The following is a 19,465-nucleotide window of genomic DNA, read 5'->3' as shown; positions in this document are numbered from 1 at the left end:
TTCATTGAGTACTTTCTTACATCTGACACAGTAATAATGTTTCAGACTTATCCTATACTTTCTCTACCACAGCCCTAGCTACAGTTAGCCATTTCTCTAGCACACTGTGGCTCTGTTGAATAGAGAATGGTTTTCAGTAATCAAGATTCAGGAGTTAGGTGCAGTCATTGCTACTGCAATGATGTTTCTTCTAGGCCCTCCCAGTGGACATAGCTGGAATACACACAGAAAGAGAGACTATAAATATGCATATGCGTAAATATATGCATTAATTTGTATATGTGTGTATACACACAAGTGCATACATAGACATGCATATCCATATCTATTTCTGTACCTTTATGTGTATGTATATGTGTGTATAAATATACATGTACACCTAACCATGAGTTAACACTGATACCTCCAGTTCATTCTAGCAACACAGATTTTGTTTTCCTCCTTTCCGTATTTATAATTTCCTTCTCCAACAGTGAAAGCCCTTACTTTTGCTACCGCCAGTATCTTTACTCATTTGCTGAATCCTAGATTAAACAGAAAGTAGTTTGAGGATTGCTAACCTTGCAACTATAGAAAAGAAACCTACTTTCAAGTGTGTATTTAAAACACTATACATACTTAGCAGGATATAACCCTAAGTGGCTGGGGGAGAGAAAATCTTGCATGTTTTTGGTAATTATGTTTTAAATGAGTTGTAATGGTATTGGTTTTCTGAAAATGTTATATTATGGGACAAATCAAATGAGTACTGATATTGGTGTGGTTGAAAATTGAGTTTTTCAACATGGTTAAAGAAATACAAATGTGAGGTTGATGAAACTAAAATCCCTCAATCATAATTTGAACTAAAAATATCAGTATGACCTCATGATGTATTTTGTTTTATATATGCATATGTTTATATACACTGTGCACACACAAACACTTCCTATATTTGCCCACTGAGTAGGCCCTGGAAACCATGACCATCCCTAGTAGCAGGGATCACCCCTAGGACATCCAGATTGTTTTCTGTAAGTTTTCTGCTCCTATCTATGACTAGACTGTTTCTCAGCCACTTGCCCTGCAGCCTGGCAAGAGAGAGGAAAAATTAGCTATTCCCATGCTATGAAGACCTTTGCTCTGGTCTTCCTGGTGACTCTGCTGTGCACAGAGAGCCCAGGGTCTGTTCTGCTGCCCATGCTTGGTGGCCTCACACATAAACCCTTGCCTGCCAGCTATGTGCTCCTTCCTCAGTGGGGTCTGGATCTCCCAGGAAGTGACCAGCATTGTTGAGTCTAAGAAAGTTACAGTGGAGAACAAGTTCAGCCCTCCCTCATGCCCCAAGAACAACTTGGTAAACCAGGATGTATTGGTTCATTTTCACACTGCTGATAAAGAAATACCAGAGACTGGGAAGAAAAAGAAGTTTAATTGGACATACAGTTCCACATGGATGGGGAGGACTTAGAATCATGGTGGGAGGCAAAAGGCTCTTCTTACGTGGAAGCAGCAAGAGAAAATGAGGAAGAAGCAAAAGCAGAAACCCCTGATGAGCCCATCAGATCTCATGAGACTCATTAACTATCGTGAGAATAACATGGAAAAGACCAGCCCCCATGATTCAATTACCTCCCCCCCGGGTCCCTCCCACAATGTGGGAATTCTGGGAGATACAATTCAAGTTGATATTTGGATGGGGACACAGCCAAACCATATCGCTCTGCCCCTGGCCCCTCCAAATCTCATGTCTTCACGTTTCAAAATCAATCATGCCTTCCCAACAGTCCCCCAAAGTCTTAACTCATTCAGCATTAACCCAGAAGTCTGCCGTCCAAAGTCTCATCTGAGACAAGGCAAGTCCCTTCTGCCTATGAGCCTGCAAAATCAAAAGCAAGCTAGTTACTTCCTAGATATGATTTGGATACAGTTACTGAGTAAATACAGCCATTCCAAATGGGATTAATTGGCCAAAACAAAGGGGGCCCATGCAAGTCTGATATCCACCAGAGCAGTCGAATTTTAAGGCTCCAAAATGATCTCCTTTGACTTCAGGTCATGCTGATGCAAGAGGTGGGTTCTTGTTGTCTTGTGCAGCTCCACCCCTGTGCCTTTGCAGGGTACAGCCTCCCTCCCAGCAGCTTTCATGGGCTGGCGTTCAGTGTCTGTGGCTTTTCCAGGCACACAGTGCAAACTGTCAGTGGATCTGCAGTTCTGGGGCCTGAAGGATGGTACCCCTCTTCTCACAGCCCACTAGCCAGTGACCCAGTAGGGACTCTGTGTGGGGGCTCCAACCCCACATTTCCCTTCTGCGCTGCTCTAGCAGAGGTTCTCCATGACGGCCCCGCCCCTGCAGCAAACTTTTGCCTGGACATCCAGGCGTTTGCATACATCTGAAATCTAGGTGGAGGTTCCCAAACCTCAATTGTTGACTTCTGTGACCCTCAGGCTCAACACCATGTGGAAGCTGCCAAGGTTTGGTGCTTTCACCCTCTGAAACCACAGCCTGAGCTGTGCGTTGGCCCCTTTCAGCCACGGCTGGAACAGCTGGGACAGGGCAACAAGTCCCTAGGCTGCACACAGCACAGGGACCCTGGGCCCAGCCCACAAAACCACTTTTTCCTCTTAGGCCTCCAAGCCTGTGATGGGAGGGGCTGCCATGAAGGTCTCTGACATGGCCTGAAGACATTTTCCCCATGCTCTTGGGGATTAACATTAGGCTTCTTGTTACTTGTGCAAATTTCTGTAGCCAGCTTGAATTTCTTCCCAGAAAATTGACATTTCTTTTCTATCGCATAGGCTGCAAATTTTCCAAACTTTTATTCTTTCCTTCCCTTATAAAACTGAATATTTTTAACAGATCCCAGGTCACCCCTTGAACACTTTACTGCTTAGAAATTTCTCCCACCAGATACCCTAAATCATCTTTCTTAAGTTCAAAGTTCTGCAAATCTCTAGGGCAGGGGCTAAATGCCACCGGTCTCATTTCTTAAATGTAACAAAAGTCACATTTGCTCCAGTTCCCAACAAGTTCCTCATCTCCATCTGAGACCACCTCAGCCTGGACTCTGTGTGGCGGCTCTGACCCCATGTTTCCCTTCTGCACTGCTCTAGCAAAGGTTCTCTATGAGGGCCCCACCCCTGCAGCAGACTTTTGCCTGGACATCCAGGCATTTGCATACATCTGAAATCTAGGTGGAAGTATCCAAACCTCAGTTCCTGACTTCTGTGACCCTCAGGCTCAACATCATGTGGAAGCTGCCAAGGTCTGGCGCTTTCACCCTCTGAAACCATTCCATATCTCTGTCAGCATTTTGGGCAAAGCCATTCAACAAGTCTGTAGGAGGTTCCAAGCTTCCCCACATTTTCTTATCTTCTTCTGAACCTTCCAAACTACTCTTCCAACCTCTGCCTGTTATCCAGTTTCAAAGTCACTTCCACATTTTTGGGTATCTTTTCAGCAATGCCCCGCTCTACTGGTACCAATTTACTGTATTAGTTCGTTTTCATGCTGCTGATAAAGGTATATCCAAAACTGGAAACAAAAAAAGGTTTAATTGGACTTACAGTTTCACATGACTGGGGAGGCCTGAGAATCATGGCAAGAGGCAAAAGGCTCTTATGTGGCGGTGGCAAGAGAAAAATGAGGAAGAAGCAAAAGTGGAAATCCCTGATAAAGACATCAGATCTTATTAACTATCACGAGAATAGCACTAGAAAGACTGGCCCCTGTGATTCAGTTACCTCCCCGCTGGCTCCCTTCCACAACACATGGGAATTCTGGGAGATAAATTCAAGTTGAGATTTAGATGGTGACACGGCCAAACCGTATCACAGGATATGCAAATTTTGGGCACCAAGATGAACTTCAGGCTTTCTTATTGCAAGGAGGACCTCTGTAACACAGTGGACCAAGTGGTAGGAGGTGCCTGGGATCCACCCTGCTCTAATGGTATTTTCCTGTACGCCCCGGTGGCCTCTTTTCTGTCCCGGTACTTACTGGGCTTCTTAGTCTTTGGGTCACTTTAGTACTGAATTATAGGAATTCTGGTGTCATTTTCAGCCATGAGGTTAGGGGAAGAATGTGGGCAGGGTATGGATGGAGGCTTCCATATCCAGGGATTCTGGCACTGGGTGAGCCCCTTATGCACAAACATAGAATTCCTGCTTAGACTTACCCCTTTCTCTGGGTCCAGTAACTTCAAATCCAACTCAAACAGCCTGGCCTCAGACATGGGGGACACCCATTGCTTGCAATTCTGGACTCCAGGATCAAGATCATGCGGCAGGAGCAGAAGTACAAGGCTCCAGTCTTGCTCTGCCACTAACTCACAGAGGAGCAAGGGCCACATTTCTTACTGCTCTGGGCCAAGATAAGGAAGGGCCCTGGGTGTCCAGTGATACCCGCAGGGCTCACTCACATGGCGTGGCCACCTCTTCCTCTCGGTGTCAGTAATCACCCCTCTGCTTGCTTACTCAGGGGGGAAAAACATTTCCACTAAAAGAAACTAGGACTCCTGGAAACAAAATGGCTGAAGCCAGGTCTGGACAGGAAATGTATAAGAGGAATGTAGAATATGTTAAAAGCAAGGGAACTATCAAAAGACTACTAGTCTTTGATATAACATACAAACATGAATGTACACATATCCATACCTATTTCTTTATCTGTGTATGTGTATGTATATGTGTATATATATACATATACACCTAACCATGAGTTCATACTGATACCTTCAGTCCATTCAAATACCACAGAGTTGATTCTCATCTTCGTTTTTTCCACATTTGAGTAGGTCATGTTGAAGGAACTCAGGAGCCAACTTAGTGAGGCTCCTATGGGCCAAATGTAAACAGCAATAAGAATAATAACTGCAGTGCAGTAAAACATGGCAGATATATTTAAATGCGTGCCTTCATTGTATCCCATAAAGAAGTAATAAAAAAAATTTCATTACTCACTTTTTGGGATGTTATTTTGGAAACTGATTACATAAAGAGAAAGAATCAAATATTTAGCTTGCCCCGCCTATATGAACTGTACATTAGGGTAACCCCTGATGAATTAACAGATCTAGGCAATGATCATCAATTCAAAAGAAAGATGACCAGATACCATGTGCCTCTTGATGGATATTCAGATGCTCAAATCCTAAGCTGATCAAGTTCCAAGGTAGAACTCTTAGTTCAGAGAAAATACAGGGAATAAAGGTACCTGTTCAGTGACACAGCAGAAATGTAGTTGTTTTTAAGTGTGGCAAATGATAATATATATTTTATAAGAGTTTGTATCTTTAGAAATGTGTATTGAAATATGTAAGGATGAAACAGTATCATGCTTAGGATTTACTTTGTAACAATCTGGGAGGGTGGAGTGTGGTAAAAATAAACAAGATTGTCCATAAGAGGTCATTACACTGTCCTGTATTTTTGTCTATGTTTGAAAATTTCAGTAGCAAATTTTTAAAAATAAACTTTCAGTGCTACCAGCTCCAAAGCATGTCTTCCAAGAGGACAGGACAGCATCCTGGGAATGTGTGCCACTCACAAGGTGCCTTGCACAGACCACAGCGGGGCGGGGGCACAGGATGGGACACCATGTCCTTCTCGTTGCTTTATCCCTGGCACACAGTAGTCAGTACACAATGGGAAAAGAAATGAATGGCCACGGAGGTGGCAGTCAACCTTTGGGTATGAACTGTGTTCTGAAATCAGTCCCGTTACTTGTGACCGAGAGCTGGCCACTCACACCACATGACATGTAAGCACTCCCCTATTTCCAGGGCTGCTGCCGTTTTATATATATGGTGACGTGATGTATATGACCCTCCTTCTTCCCAGGCTCAGGCCCGATGTCACCGCATAGGCCAGAGCAAAGCCGTGAAGGTTTATCGCCTCATCACTCGAAATTCCTACGAACGTGAGATGTTTGACAAGGCCAGCCTAAAGCTGGGTCTGGACAAGGCTGTTCTTCAGGACATCAACCGAAAGGGCGGCACCAATGGGGTGAGTGTGATGGGCCTACTCTGGAGTCTTAAGGAGCATTGGTCACACAGCCCAGGCGGGCTTCTCTTACGGCTGTTTCAGGGTTCACTTTCGCTGCATTGAGCCAGCCCTCACATCATTATTGGGTAATTCCCTACAACCAGGCATGATTCAGAGTCAGGTCTCTGTGTTTTCTAGGTGGTTAAAGAAGATCTGTAGAAGCAGTTATGAGGTAGGATTGCCCAGCTTGGTGTAACATTTCAGTAAACAGTTTTTAACTGTGCCTATTAGAAGCTAGTGGATCTTAACATTGTATTTGTATAATTTAAAAAAAAAAAAAAAATTGTTTAAAAAAAAAACCTTGAATTTGTTACTGTGCCTTATCTCATACCTCAGACTTTGAGCTTTGAGAGTGTACTCGGCCCCTAACAGTGCTCGGCGTATTAGAAACATAAAGTGCGGGATGGTCAGTAAACAAATGAATAAATTAGCAGCTTAAAATAAGGCAGTTAAAGTATTTTTCCCCCTCTGGGGGCATAAGAATTGCAGCTAAGATTCTTAAATTGTCTTAAAGTATAGGCAGACAAAGCAGAATATCTCCTTAATCTCTGGGCTTAGGGCATCAAAGATTGGATGCTTAAACCTTCTAAATGAGTTGTCTTTAGTCCAGATGTTCCATATCCTCTTAGCTATGCATATGTTACTAAGTATAATACTTCAAGTTAGTCATGCAGAGAGTCATGGAATTCTCTCTTGTGATTGATATAAAGAGAACCAGATTCTTAATTAGAACCAGAAAAGGGTGTTTGGAACCCCATTTCCTGTTTTCCTCAAGAGTTGAGAAGATCACATTTGTCATGGGATCTTTTTTTTTTTTTTAGTTTAGAAATGACATCATTTACAATACTAATATACGTATTTATTTAATAATGAATAAATCATTGTTCTGCTTGTTTGGTACATCTGGAAGTTTTTAAAGATACAGGCTTTAACTAAAATATAAAGATGTCAAAAATACCATCTTCAATGGTGCATAGTTGTAGTGGCTTGTGACATTTGATAATAACCAACGTCCTGAAGAATGTTAGGGACCTTGGATCATGTGCTTGGCTTTATTTCAGAGCTGCCTATAGAGGACTGTCTGCCTGCCCTCCCCAGAGTATCGCATCTGGGTTTTCACTAGCTGAAGTTTGTTGCCCACGTCCTTTGTTCTTCTGACATGCAGTTCGTGGAGGAACTATGCACTGAACCACAAAAACCAGATTTGAGGCTGTTTTTCTTCTATACATTTTCCACTTTGTGAGTAGCCTTTGGTGACCTGTCCAGGTACAGCAGCTCTCAAAAATGGAGGTGGAGGACCTACTCCGGAAAGGTGCTTATGGAGCCTTAATGGACGAAGAAGATGAAGGTTCCAAGTTCTGTGAAGAAGACATAGACCAGATTCTGCAGAGGAGAACGCACACCATCACCATCCAGTCTGAGGGGAAAGGGTCCACTTTTGCCAAGGTACAGGGCCTTCTCTCCAGAGCTGTTGGGGGTGGGAGAGAAAAAAAAATGTTTATTCTCTGAAACCCATTAGCAGGGCTTCTCTTTCTCTGAATGCAAATCCTAGAAATTGGCTGCACATTTAGTCTGTGTGCCTATCTAAAGATGTAGATCCTTAGAGGAGGAAGGAAGTCGGAATAGGGAGTCAGGGGCTATACAAAGAAAATACCACTCCTTATCTTTGAGAGCTGATCTTTAACAGACAGAATAAACACTCCTATTCCCAGTTGGCTCTATTTGCAAGGACTGCTCTGAAACCTTCCAGTGGACATCTTGATTCCCTTATAGACCACTTCTTGATCACCGATAGAGAGTGGAAGCTCCAGTGAACACTCCATTCCCCAAACTCAAGCAATTAGTTTGTTTATTTAATGGGAAAGAGATTTTACTTAAAATTCCCAGCTTCTAGTCTGGGTGCCTCTTTTCTCCGCTGTTGAGGCCACTGGATTTAAAACTTAGCATATCACTCTCAGGTTTCCGTAGCCACAGCCACTGCTGAGTCCTGTGAGAGCTTTGTGACCTGTTTGATTAAATCTCCTGTTTGGTGACACCTGGAAGTTTTTTAGTGGGATGTTCTGTGTTTTATAAGGAGAATATGGGTGAACGATCCCTTGTCTCTACACCTCATACTGCCCAGCCCAGTACCTTTTCCATAGCAGACATTTGGTAACTGTTGCACTGAAAAAAAATCTAGAAAAGTTTTAAGAGTTAACTCTTTCATAGGAAACTAGACACCAAGTGGCACATTGCCATTGTCTTCCAGGGTTTGCCTTCCTGCTACCAAGCTTAAGCTCTAAAAAAAATGATCCTTTCAGTTGAAATTGTAATTTGCTCACCCAATCTTTAAAATAAAAGGGGAAAAAAAAAAAAGAATAACCTTGAGATTTTCACATTCATTTTGGAAGCCCTGATAAGGGTTTGATTTTGAATGCAAATAGATAATATACTTAGGTTTCTCCTGTATTTGAAGTAACACTGGTGTTTTATTAGTTTGTACTGTGTTCAAGCACAGTTTATTAATTTTTGTCTTCTTCACAGGCTAGCTTTGTGGCTTCAGGAAACAGAACAGATATTTCCTTAGATGATCCTAACTTTTGGCAGAAATGGGCTAAAATAGCTGAACTGGACACTGAAGCAAAGAATGAAAAGGTACAGCATAATAATATTTTATTCCATGGAACATTCACTTATGTCATACATGATAGTAAATTCCTACACAGCTCAAGTCATTATTTACTCTTGAGTCTTGGTTCTTAAATGATATTTGTACCATACTTAAAATATGCCTGGCACATAGACAACACTCAGTAAATCTTAACTGTTGTCATTTTTAAATGGCCATTCAGTCTGTTGGGCACCTGGGAAATTAGATGAAGGTAATTAGAACTGGAACCGGACACAGGGTCAAGTTCAGGCCTCTGTCTCAAGCCAACATTCTGTCCCTTGCATGTGACTATTTTATTTCTATTTCAACACTTCCTGTGAGAGAAACTTCACACATAATAGGAAGAAGGAAAAAGCATGACAAAAGTTTGTTGGCTTTACCTCCATTCTTTCAGTGTCTCATGTTTTCTTAATTCTAAACGTGAGAAAGAGAATGGACTTTGGAGTGAAACCAGAGTATGCCTTTGGATGAAGTACTTGACCCCCACTGAGATTAGTAGAAGAGGAGTTGGTGAGGCCCACACTGTGGGGTTACAAGGTAGCATTTGTGGATATAACTGGCACCAGTGCCCAGCCCACTGTGAGGCACCTGTTAAATGTTGGTTTCCCTTCCTTCATCTCTGACCCTGTCACCTCACTTCAGGATGAGTGTCTTCTCAGGTAAGTATTGAACTCTCATGGTTCCACAGACCCAGGAGACAGTCCCTCCTTGTAGCTAGCTAATTCAGTAACCAGCACCCAACCAGAACCACCACAGGTTGCTTAATCCACCCTCTTTTCTCCTATAAATAGAAATGCTGATTTTCTTCGTTTAAGAAGATCCTACAGTCCCCTTTAGTAACCTGTTCTAATTTTTCACAGTGTCACAATCAAGAAACTACTGTGTGTGCAGGACATTGGGTATAAGCCGGGGAAGAAAGCACTGTGGCTCTGTAGCCAGGCAGAAGCAATTAGAGCCTTCTTTGTTGGGAAGCACAGTGATCAAAGCAGGGATAACACTGGACATTTGTTATCTGGGCTGTGTGGAGTACTCAGGAAGTTAGCCTGGCTTAGGAAAGAGGTATAGGGGGAAGGAGTGAGGAGCAGGAAGCAATGGAGACTATAGAAGACACATGGCCAGGGGAGCCATCAGAATGACCGAGGCTCCTGAGCTGGAGATGGTATTTTCAGTGAAAGGCAAAGGGTTAGTGGATAGAACCAGTTGAAGGCAGATAAATATGCGTTTGTCTTCAGAAAGTTGCTGAGCAGATGGAATTCTCTGGCTTGTCTTGTCTCCAGAGTGCAGACTGCTCTCTGCATGCTGGGCAGAACAGCTGGGTCTTCACCACTCCAGGCTTTCTTAGCAAGAGCTGACCACCACTTTGGTCACTGGGGGGGCCTTGCCTGCCCACACCCCTGGTAGAATGACTACAGAAAGAACAGATGGTGACAAGTAGCACTAGGGGTCAGGGAGCACGCCAACTTGAGCAAGTCCCAGAGAATCCTGTCTGCTTGTCCTGTGGTCATGGAGACAGCAGGTGTGCTGGGAAGAGCCCTTCGTGCTGGAGGATGAGACGGGCATGGTTCTATCCCAAATGTGTCCTGGGGATACACTTATGCATTGTGATAGGAGTAGAAAAAAGAGGACTTTCTTCCCAGTAGTCCTCTCCATTTCTAGGAAAGCTTAGTGATTGACCGACCTCGCGTGAGAAAGCAGACCAAACACTACAACTCGTTTGAGGAAGACGAGCTCATGGAGTTTTCAGAGTTAGACAGCGACTCAGATGAAAGGCCTACGAGATCCAGGCGCCTCAATGACAAAGCCAGGCGCTACCTCCGAGCGGAGTGCTTCCGGGTAGAGAAGAACCTGCTCATCTTTGGGTGGGTATTGGCTCTGCTTGGTTTTGTTGTTGTTGTTGTTTGTTCCCCTCTGTTTTTCAGTCCCCAAGGTTTGTCTAGGATGTCTCTCCAGTCACCTTTGGGATTACAGGGCAGAGGGGGATCTGTTGGAGCAAGAGAGAACCATGCCTTCTGCCCAGAATCCCTCAGTCACCATATGCTCTGCAACCACAATGCAGACATGCCATGGTTTTCTCCATATGCCTGTCACAGCAAATCTCTGGTACTAATTTGCTGTCTGGTACTGATTTCCTGCTTCCCCCCATCCCCCAAGGATATATGAGGAGTCCACACAACAGATGTTATAGTCAAGGCATGATTCGTGCGGGGCTTTGACTCTGGTAGAAATCAAAGGTTCAGCTTCTGTGAGCTCATCATTGCTTTTGAATAATGCTGCTGGACTCTTTAATTCCAAATTTATTCCCTGCTCCCAGTATTTTGGTCCCTCCGTGTTTAACATTGTAGTGGCCATATGAAGTTCTCAGTGTCCAACATCCACCTTAGTGATATTTAGTGTGCTACAGTCAGGTGGTCCTCAAAGGCCTTTCAGGACAAAGCCCTTGGGATGATTAACAGACCTACAGAGAACAAAAGCATGTATGGCTCTTGTTTCTTCTCCTGTGGGGAAGCTGCATGCATGGCCTGGCCCATCCTCCCTCCAACACCTGTCTGTATGTCCACTGTCAGCTGGGGCCGGTGGAAGGACATCCTGACTCATGGCCGATTCAAATGGCATCTGAACGAGAAGGACATGGAGATGATTTGCCGTGCCCTCCTGGTGTACTGTGTCAAACATTATAAGGGGGACGAGAAGATCAAGAGTTTCATTTGGGAACTGATCACACCTACCAAAGACGGGCAAGCCCAGACCCTCCAGAACCACTCAGGTGAGAGGTGGCAGGGCCACACCTAAGAAGCACAGATTCCCATGCACTTCATTCCCTCTTCTCTGCAGGGCCGTGTGGCTGTGCTTTGGGAGACTTCTCTTTCTCAGGTGTTTTTCAGAATGTTACCAGTGGGAAAAGATGTTGCTTTCAGTTCTGCCTCAGAATCTCCCAATGTTAACTGTGATATTTTGTTTAAGTACAACTGGGCCCTCTTAAAGTTTCCCACATCTAGTCCTACCCACTAACCTGAATCTCACATGGGTTCCCCCTCTGAATTAGGGATGCACACCCAGTGCTCTCTGACTTGCCTTCTGCATTTCACCATCCTGTCCCTGTCCCACCTCTGTCTGTGCCGTTTCTTGTGCCACACTCCTTCTTCCCTGTCCTTGGTTAAGGCTCCCCTTGAAGTTTCAAGTCAATTACTCCTTTTCTCCCAGCCAGGTTGTAGTTCCCAAAGGGCACAGGTTACGTTACACCTTTCTTAATCCTCACAGGGTACTTGGATTCTTACTGACAGACTAAGTGGTCCTGGAGTTTGTTTACTAAGGAGGAGACCAAGTGCATGGCCTTCCCACCACCACCACCTATGGGCTAAGGAGTAGGGTCTGCTATCCAGACCACAGCCCAACTCTGTTCTAACAAACCCCAGTCCAGCTCTGTTCTAAAACTCATGTTTAACCCCCCTTGGCTATCCACTTGCCCTATGCTCTCTTTCTGTTTCAGGCTTGTCTGCCCCAGTCCCTAGAGGGAGGAAGGGGAAGAAGACGAAGAACCAGCTGCTAATCCCAGAGCTAAAGGATGCAGATTGGCTGGCCACCTGCAACCCCGAGGTGGTCTTGCATGATGACGGCTATAAGAAACATCTCAAACAGCACTGCAACAAGTGAGTGTCCCTCCTCCCATACCCTGTTGGCAGCCCGGCTCAGACTGCTTCGATTCCTGGGAACGTCACAGGGAGACCGCTTCATGCTCTTGTGCTGCTTCCATGCAAGGTCTAGAAAGACAGGATGCGTTATCTGTGATCTCAGCTGGGTCAGAATTCATGTTACAGGTCCTGTAACTCCTTTAACAGTACCTCTGCTCTCCCACAGAACCTGGCCCCTCTGCCATCGCATTGCATATACCCCTGAGGATTTTTCTGTTTTGACTCTCAAAAACCAGTCAGTTCATCCTCTGCCCCTGAGGTCACATTAACAAGGGCAGAACATTGTGGCCTTAGTCACTGCCACTCTTAGCCTCCTCTTCCAGTTTGCTGTTGCCATTCATGGCCTTCAGTTATTTGATAGGCATGCATTTGAGGTAGGATGCTTTGTGTCTGTAGGCTGACAGCTGGGGGCAGCAAAAAGAAAACAGTGATTGAAAATGAAACTTTGTTCACATGTCGTTTAGTCTTGGGGACTTAGGGCATTCAGCGACAAAACAGTGGCAAGTTTGCATATGGATATTTGCACCACTGTGCAATATATCTGACCCTTGGAAACGATCTAATTCGTGTCAAAGTCATGCAAGAGTTATCTTCCCAGAATTCCTGGTAGGCAGTGTGAGGGCCTCCGGTTGCACACCTCTGGTAATCAAGAATTTATTACCTTATAGATTAAGAGCTTTTGCTTGGGTTTTCCCATCTCCCTGTAACATCTTCTTAATGATTCTGTAGTTGTTGGGTTGTGTGGTGTTTTTTTTTTTTTTCTTTTACAGATAAAGTTTAATCCTTTCCCTTGATCACCTCAAATACTTGAAGATAAGTCTCATGCCCAATACTGTAATAAAAACTATTGTACACAAAAGTACAAGCTCTTCAGAGACAGCAGTAAGCACTCAATGTGTTATTATTAGCACGATTATTATTTTAGCCATGAAATTATCATCTAAAGAACTTTTAAAAAGTGAAAAAGCACTGTTTCAAATCCAAGCTAAAAGCAGACAGGATAATGGTTATCCACTGGGGGTGGGATAGTAACTGGAAGGGAATACCAAGGGGACTTAAGGGAAAATAGTCTGCTTCCTGATCTGGATGCTGAATACACATGTATGTTTTGTTTGTAGGAATTCTTTAAGCTATACATTTTTGCATTGTGCACGTTATGGAAGTATATTTCACATCAGTAAAATACTTTTAAAAAGAAAAAAAGGATATGTCGCCATCCAAAATATTAATGGATTGTTTTCTTTGGCTAAACCAAGGGCGTTACAAAACTGCTGCAGCTGTGTGTCCCTTTGAGTTCAGATGCCAGCTGGGAGGAGGGGCTGGCTAGAAGGAATTGTCCATCCATCCTCTGAATTGATTTCCCTTCCATTTGGAGGAGAATTGAATACTATTGGCTTTAAATTCTGTTCTCTCATGCTGCAGATATTGTCAGACATCAACACATTTGTTTTTCTTTATGGAAATGGAAACAGCTCTCCCTGTCTTAAGGAGACAGACATTTTCAGGAAAGCCCTACTTTAATTGAGCTAAGTCTCAGCAGGCAGGACTCTGACATTCTATTCCAGTTTTTACTAAGGAGGCTGTCAGCTATGACCATCTACAAATTAAGGATTGGCAGTGGTTGTAAATTCCTAAGAGTTCTTATTCTCTGGGCTTTAAAAATAAACAAACAAACAAACAGGTTGGGTGCGGTGGCTCACGCCTATAATCCCAGCACTTTGGGAGGCCAGGACGGGTGAACCATCTGAGGTCAGGAGTTCAGGACCAGCCTGGCCAACATGGTGAAACCACATCTCTACTAAAAATGTAAAAAATTAGCCAGATGTGGTGGCGGGCACTTGTAATCCCTGCTACTTGGGAGGCTAAGGCAGGAGAACAGCTTGAAGCCAGGAGCGGGAGGTTGCAGTGAACCAAGATTGCACCATTGCACTCCAGCCTAGGCGACAAGAGCAAAACTCCATCTCAAAAAATAATAATAATAAATACTCTCAGAATTATTTGAGTTGATTGACAGCTGAGATGAGAAATGGTATACCAGAGATAATAAGGGTTCTCTGCAATCTATAAGTTCTGACTTTGTGTTTCCACTTACAACTTGAGCCCACAGGGGCACTTTCTACCCAGATCTAATAGATAGAAATTGCGCTTTCTTAGAGGCCTTTGTCATAGTCCATTTTCTGCTGCTATAACAGAATACCACAGACTGGGCATTGGCTCATGACTCTGCAGGCTGGGATGCCCAAGAGCATGATGCCGGCTTGTGGGCAAGGGTCCTCCGATGGCGAAAGGCATTACTTTTGTTACATACCTATAGCATCCGGCAAGATGCAGAGCATATAGTAGTTGCCCGACAAATACTTGCTTAATTGCTTTGTCTGAGACATGTTTGGTGCATTCCCGTGGAGCCTGATTGTGGTCCATACAGAATAAAAATGAATTGAGCACCTCAGAAGAGAAGACATATTGCCATGAAAAATAGACACTTGCCTTTATTCATTTGTTCATTTAACTGTGTACAAGTGAAACTGTTTGAAAGCACCACTGTTCACCCTACTCACTCTTCAGTAGCTGGCCTTTCAGAAGCCACCTCTGCCTAACAGGTCACTGTGGCCACATGGAAGGGGTGAGTACTCTTAAAGATGAGAAGCGCTGTCTGTTCCTACTGCCCCCTGTGGCTCACAGGATGATCTAACAGATAACTGATGTAGTCATTTTTTTTTGTAAAATGGGAATGAGCATAATAATGTCTGCCATAATGTTTTGTTTCTCTAGTGCCTTCTCTTCTATTACTTCATAATATTAACTACATGGGAATGTCCAGAATTTCCCAGTGTTAACTTGGGCATGTGGTTCACAGATAGTTATGGGTTCTAATTTGTTTGCATTAATGTGTTCAACTTTCATAGAGTACTTTTGCGAGTCCGGATGCTGTACTACCTAAAAGCTGAAATACTGGGAGAAGCAGCTGAGAAAGCATTTGAAGGAACTCCTGCCAGGTAAAGCAAATCAAACTTAACATGTCAGCGTTAAAGAATTGACATAAAATGCCTATTCATGGAGCTGGCCAAACTTGCCTGTGCTTAAAGAGGCCCATGTTCCTCCTACCCCCTGCCCAGGACCAGTGACCCGGATGGGAGAACAGGCAAGTAGAATAAGGACAATTCATCAGGTCATCTACAAATAAAATAAAGGAGAAAACCATTTCTTAGAAACCTAGCTTTTGGTGAGTTAGTTCATTTTATTTCCCTCAAAAGTGTTGTAAATTTTCTTTTAAAACAGTCATTTACTGTAGAATGAGTGTCAGTTACTGATCTGACATGTATAGACTGGAAGTTTTACCCACCATCCCATTCTTAGCAATAGTACTCATATACGCATTTCTTTTATTTGCTGATCATATGAATATGTGCGGCCTATTTGATTTGTTGCATGTTAGTTTTGCAAATTAGTGTTTTGAAAGCTATAGAATCCTGTGGGAGTATCCCAAGATTTCCAAGAGTGAGGCTACCAAGTTCTCAGCTGGCCCTTAATAAAGCTGTCAGAAAGACCCAGTTTGTAAATGGGGCCACCAGGTGCAGTTTGCTAGCCCTGTGCACACCTGTCATTCCTAGAGAATACCAGGAGTGCTGATACTCGGATTTTGTGTTGAGATTACCTGTGGCCATGTTTTCTTCTTTCTCTTGCTTTCCTTTGAGCAATGCTAGTGTCTCTAGAGTTCATAGGAGCTCTAAAGTAAGACGGAGGGACATAGACAACCCTACCCATGGGGCAGCTTGTAATCAGAGCCAGGCTTCTCAGCAACTGTTGTCACTTTTTATGCCTTTCAGAGTCACTGTTGTAATTTCCAGCAGGGATGGGGAGGTTGTGTGTTTGATAGACAGGTTCAATTTGAGTCATATAAATGCAGCAGAATTCCGCCTGATAATTTCCATCAGGTGTTAGTAGTCTGAACTTAACCGCTGTCATGTGTAGGAAGTCATAGGTGGTAGCTAGGTAGAACACAGAGAGAGTAAATCCGCTGCCCACCCTCTTCCTTCCTCTGCATTCCTCTGTCTCTTACTGCTCCTGTTAAGGTTGAATACCTTCTTGTGGAGAAGTTGCCATGAGACATGAACAGCAGTTCATCCCAGAGAAGTCATTCAGCCATGGCACTGTGCAGGCAGAGCCATGGATCCCTGGAAAGGTGGGGATCAGGAAACACTACCCCCACAGAGGAAGCTGGGCCTGGTAGGGAGCATTCAGTCCTGTGTCACAGTAAGAGCCTGATGGAAGAAGAAACTTCGGAGGCAGCTGGAGGGGGAGGGAGAAGCCATCCAGGTGCATGCTATTCCCTAAACCCCAAAGCCTTAAAGAGCGAGGACTGTACTCAGATGAATGAGGACAGTGAACTTAGGGTTTATATGAGCTCTCAAAACACAGACAGAAACTCAGAGAGGGGCTAACACCTGCATGTCTGGCCTAGGGTGAGTTATGTGCATCCCTTTGGCCAGGAGCAATGCAGTTTTTGATCATTTTTAATCTAATAGACCACTGCCAGGAGGTGCCACCTGTTATGGCACTTACACTCTGAAAGGCCTCCTGATATACCCACTTGTTCCAGAGTGGACTCTTATTCTTAAATGGTACGTAAGATCTCTACTTGTTGCGGCAACATACTGAGCCACGATGATTTGGGTACTATTTTAAACATTCAATCATGTATGAATTCAACTGTTGGGGAAGCTCTACCTTCAGATGTCCAATATATCAATGGCCTTTGCTGTGGTTCACATAAGGTGCACATTAGAACTCCATACATGTGGATCCCAAAATGCCACCCTGGACCAACTGACATTGGGTTCTCCAAGAGGTGCTTCAAGACTGTGTCAGGCTGTCAAAGGTGGAGCCTGGAAATCAAGTACTTATGCTTAAATCACTCCCTAAGTGATTCTCATGCAAAGCTCTGGTTCAGAAACGATGACCCACAGCCTTCCTAACTCTTTATTGTTTATTGTTACCTTAGCATCTCAGCATGCCACTAGGACTGTGGCCCAATACCAGGGTTGGGCCAGTAGCTTTTGTGTTGTTTTGAGTCTACGCCCTTCCTTCCCTAGGGAGCTGGATGTGCCTCTGCCCGACATCGACTACATGGAGATCCCAGTGGATTGGTGGGATGCTGAAGCCGATAAGTCCCTTCTCATTGGCGTGTTCAAGCATGGTGTGTATTTCTCTAAAGGCGTTCCCTTCTGGATCAGTTTCCCCCAGGAAGGATGAGCTCAGCCGCTCTAAGCTCGGCATGTTCCTGCAAAACTCCATCATTCTGTTACACATTCATCTCAAAAAGTAGAGCTTCACCACTGCCCCGTTGGAATTTCCACCAGATGAATATATGGCTCACAATAATACTGCAAATATTGTGTTATTGAGGAATATTCAGGCCACAAAGAACCTGTTTGGTATATATCTTCCTCCCTTGCTTGTCCATGCTGTCAGATATGGGACTGCCTCTAATAGTTCCAATGCCTGGCACATAGTAGGTACCTTGAATGAAGGAGTAAATAAATGGTGGGAAACGCTAAGTTTCAGTATTTCATATATGTGCAGAATTATAAGGTCATTCTAGACAACCTGTATATTCCTAGTATGTATCTTTTACTCCATTGGCATTTAAAAAACTAAGCACAGAAGATAGCATAGACTATCTTTTTTAACACTTTGGTAATTGAGCCACTAAAGGGGACTGAGAGGTTTTTTAAACACTTAGAAAAACAAGTGTGTGCTCCCTTTCTTCATCTCTGGCAGTGTTTTAAACAGCTGCCCTTGCTTTCAGCCAGCTGCCAACCATTAAAATGAATGATGAAAGGGTCAAGTGATAGTCACCCATAGTATGCCTGATAGACACTTTCCCTGCCAGGTGAATCAACAGAAATTTTAAAATGAGGAGCAAGGTTTAAAGTGAAAAGAATTAGGTATACCTGGCTTTAGCTATCAACTCCACTGCTTACTAGATGTGTGACATTGGGCAAGTCATAAGCTTCTCTGACTTATTTTCTCATCTATACAATGGAGGAGATACAGTATCAAAACAGCCTACCTAGGGATTGTTTAAAGATTAAATATTACAGTAAATGTAGACCACCTAGAACAGTGCTTGGTACATAATAGGTGCTAGGTGCTATTCCACTCTACCATATTACTCTGCCTTTGGAAGGTTGTTAACTTTCTAATGCATGTTCTTTAAAGGGAATTCTTCAACTTTTACAGGCTAACCAGCTATATTTAAGTAACAACCATGCCTATACATATTTTAATTTGGAATCCACTCAAAACTTGGATGCTGGTATTGAGAATGCAGGCTTCAGTGGTGCAGTGCTGCTGAGAACTCTTTGTCAAACCACTGGGGTTAGGCTAAAGCGGTGCTGTCCAGTAGAACTACATGCGATGATCGAAATGCCCTAATTCTGCACTGTCTGCTGTGGAAGCCACTAGCCCTGTGTGGCTGTTGAGCACTTACAGTGTGACTAATGTAACTGAGCAAGTGTATTTGTATGTACTTTTAATTAATTCAAATTTAAATAGCCCCATGGCTCCTCTGTTGTTTGTTGTTATTTTAGCATCTGTTACTAGCATCTGTTAGTGGCTCCTCTGTTGGACAGTGCAGGGATAGAACTCAGCTCCAAAGTAGAAAGAAGTGTGTGACCTCCCTGTTAGTCACAGGGGACCACAGTGCAACCCAGACTTGGTTTAACCTAGTTTTGGAAGGACCCCAGAAGACGACAGGCTGCTAAAGACAGCCAGATTCCAGAGCATCTGAATTTGGTGTGTGGGGGAAGGTCCAGTGACCCTGGGTCTCATTTCAGTGGTGGTTTTAGGGCACATTGTCAAATCCCTGCATGGCAACAACATGCTGTGAAAAGAGAACACATCTGAAGTCCCAGAAGTATGGCAGATAGAATTTACATGCTGCTACTTCTTCCTCCCCCACCCCAACACGCCCACCATAGACATACAGAAAATCAAAGCAGATCAGGACTTGGAAGAAATAAAGGCAAGTCCCCAAATGCAGAGGTCATTTAAAGCAGAACTGAAAGCTTAGGGGCCAATATGACAGTGGACCAGAGGG

At 43.8% G+C, this 19,465-nt stretch overlaps 1 protein-coding gene across 6 annotated transcripts in view; it reads left to right on the top strand.

Moving 5' to 3' along the window:
* CHD6 (chromodomain helicase DNA binding protein 6) overlaps positions 1-19,465 on the top strand; it is a 221,366-nt gene that overhangs the window by 159,038 nt on the left and 42,863 nt on the right. For all 6 annotated transcript variants that reach the window (XM_031656781.1, XM_017944807.3, XM_003904734.5 and 3 more), the window contains 8 exons: positions 5,821-5,985; positions 7,291-7,470; positions 8,548-8,658; positions 10,331-10,533; positions 11,239-11,438; positions 12,162-12,321; positions 15,270-15,359; positions 17,457-17,560. In XM_031656781.1, the coding sequence (XP_031512641.1) occupies positions 5,821-5,985; positions 7,291-7,470; positions 8,548-8,658; positions 10,331-10,533; positions 11,239-11,438; positions 12,162-12,321; positions 15,270-15,359; positions 17,457-17,560 (1,213 nt within the window). The remainder of the gene's footprint in view (positions 1-5,820; positions 5,986-7,290; positions 7,471-8,547; positions 8,659-10,330; positions 10,534-11,238; positions 11,439-12,161; positions 12,322-15,269; positions 15,360-17,456; positions 17,561-19,465) is intronic.

This window comes from Papio anubis, chromosome 16 (assembly GCF_008728515.1).
Source record: "Papio anubis isolate 15944 chromosome 16, Panubis1.0, whole genome shotgun sequence".
Lineage (NCBI taxonomy): Eukaryota > Metazoa > Chordata > Mammalia > Primates > Cercopithecidae > Papio > Papio anubis.
The sequence above is the reverse complement of the archived record's forward strand: the minus strand, read 5'-3'. Positions and strand labels throughout refer to the sequence as shown.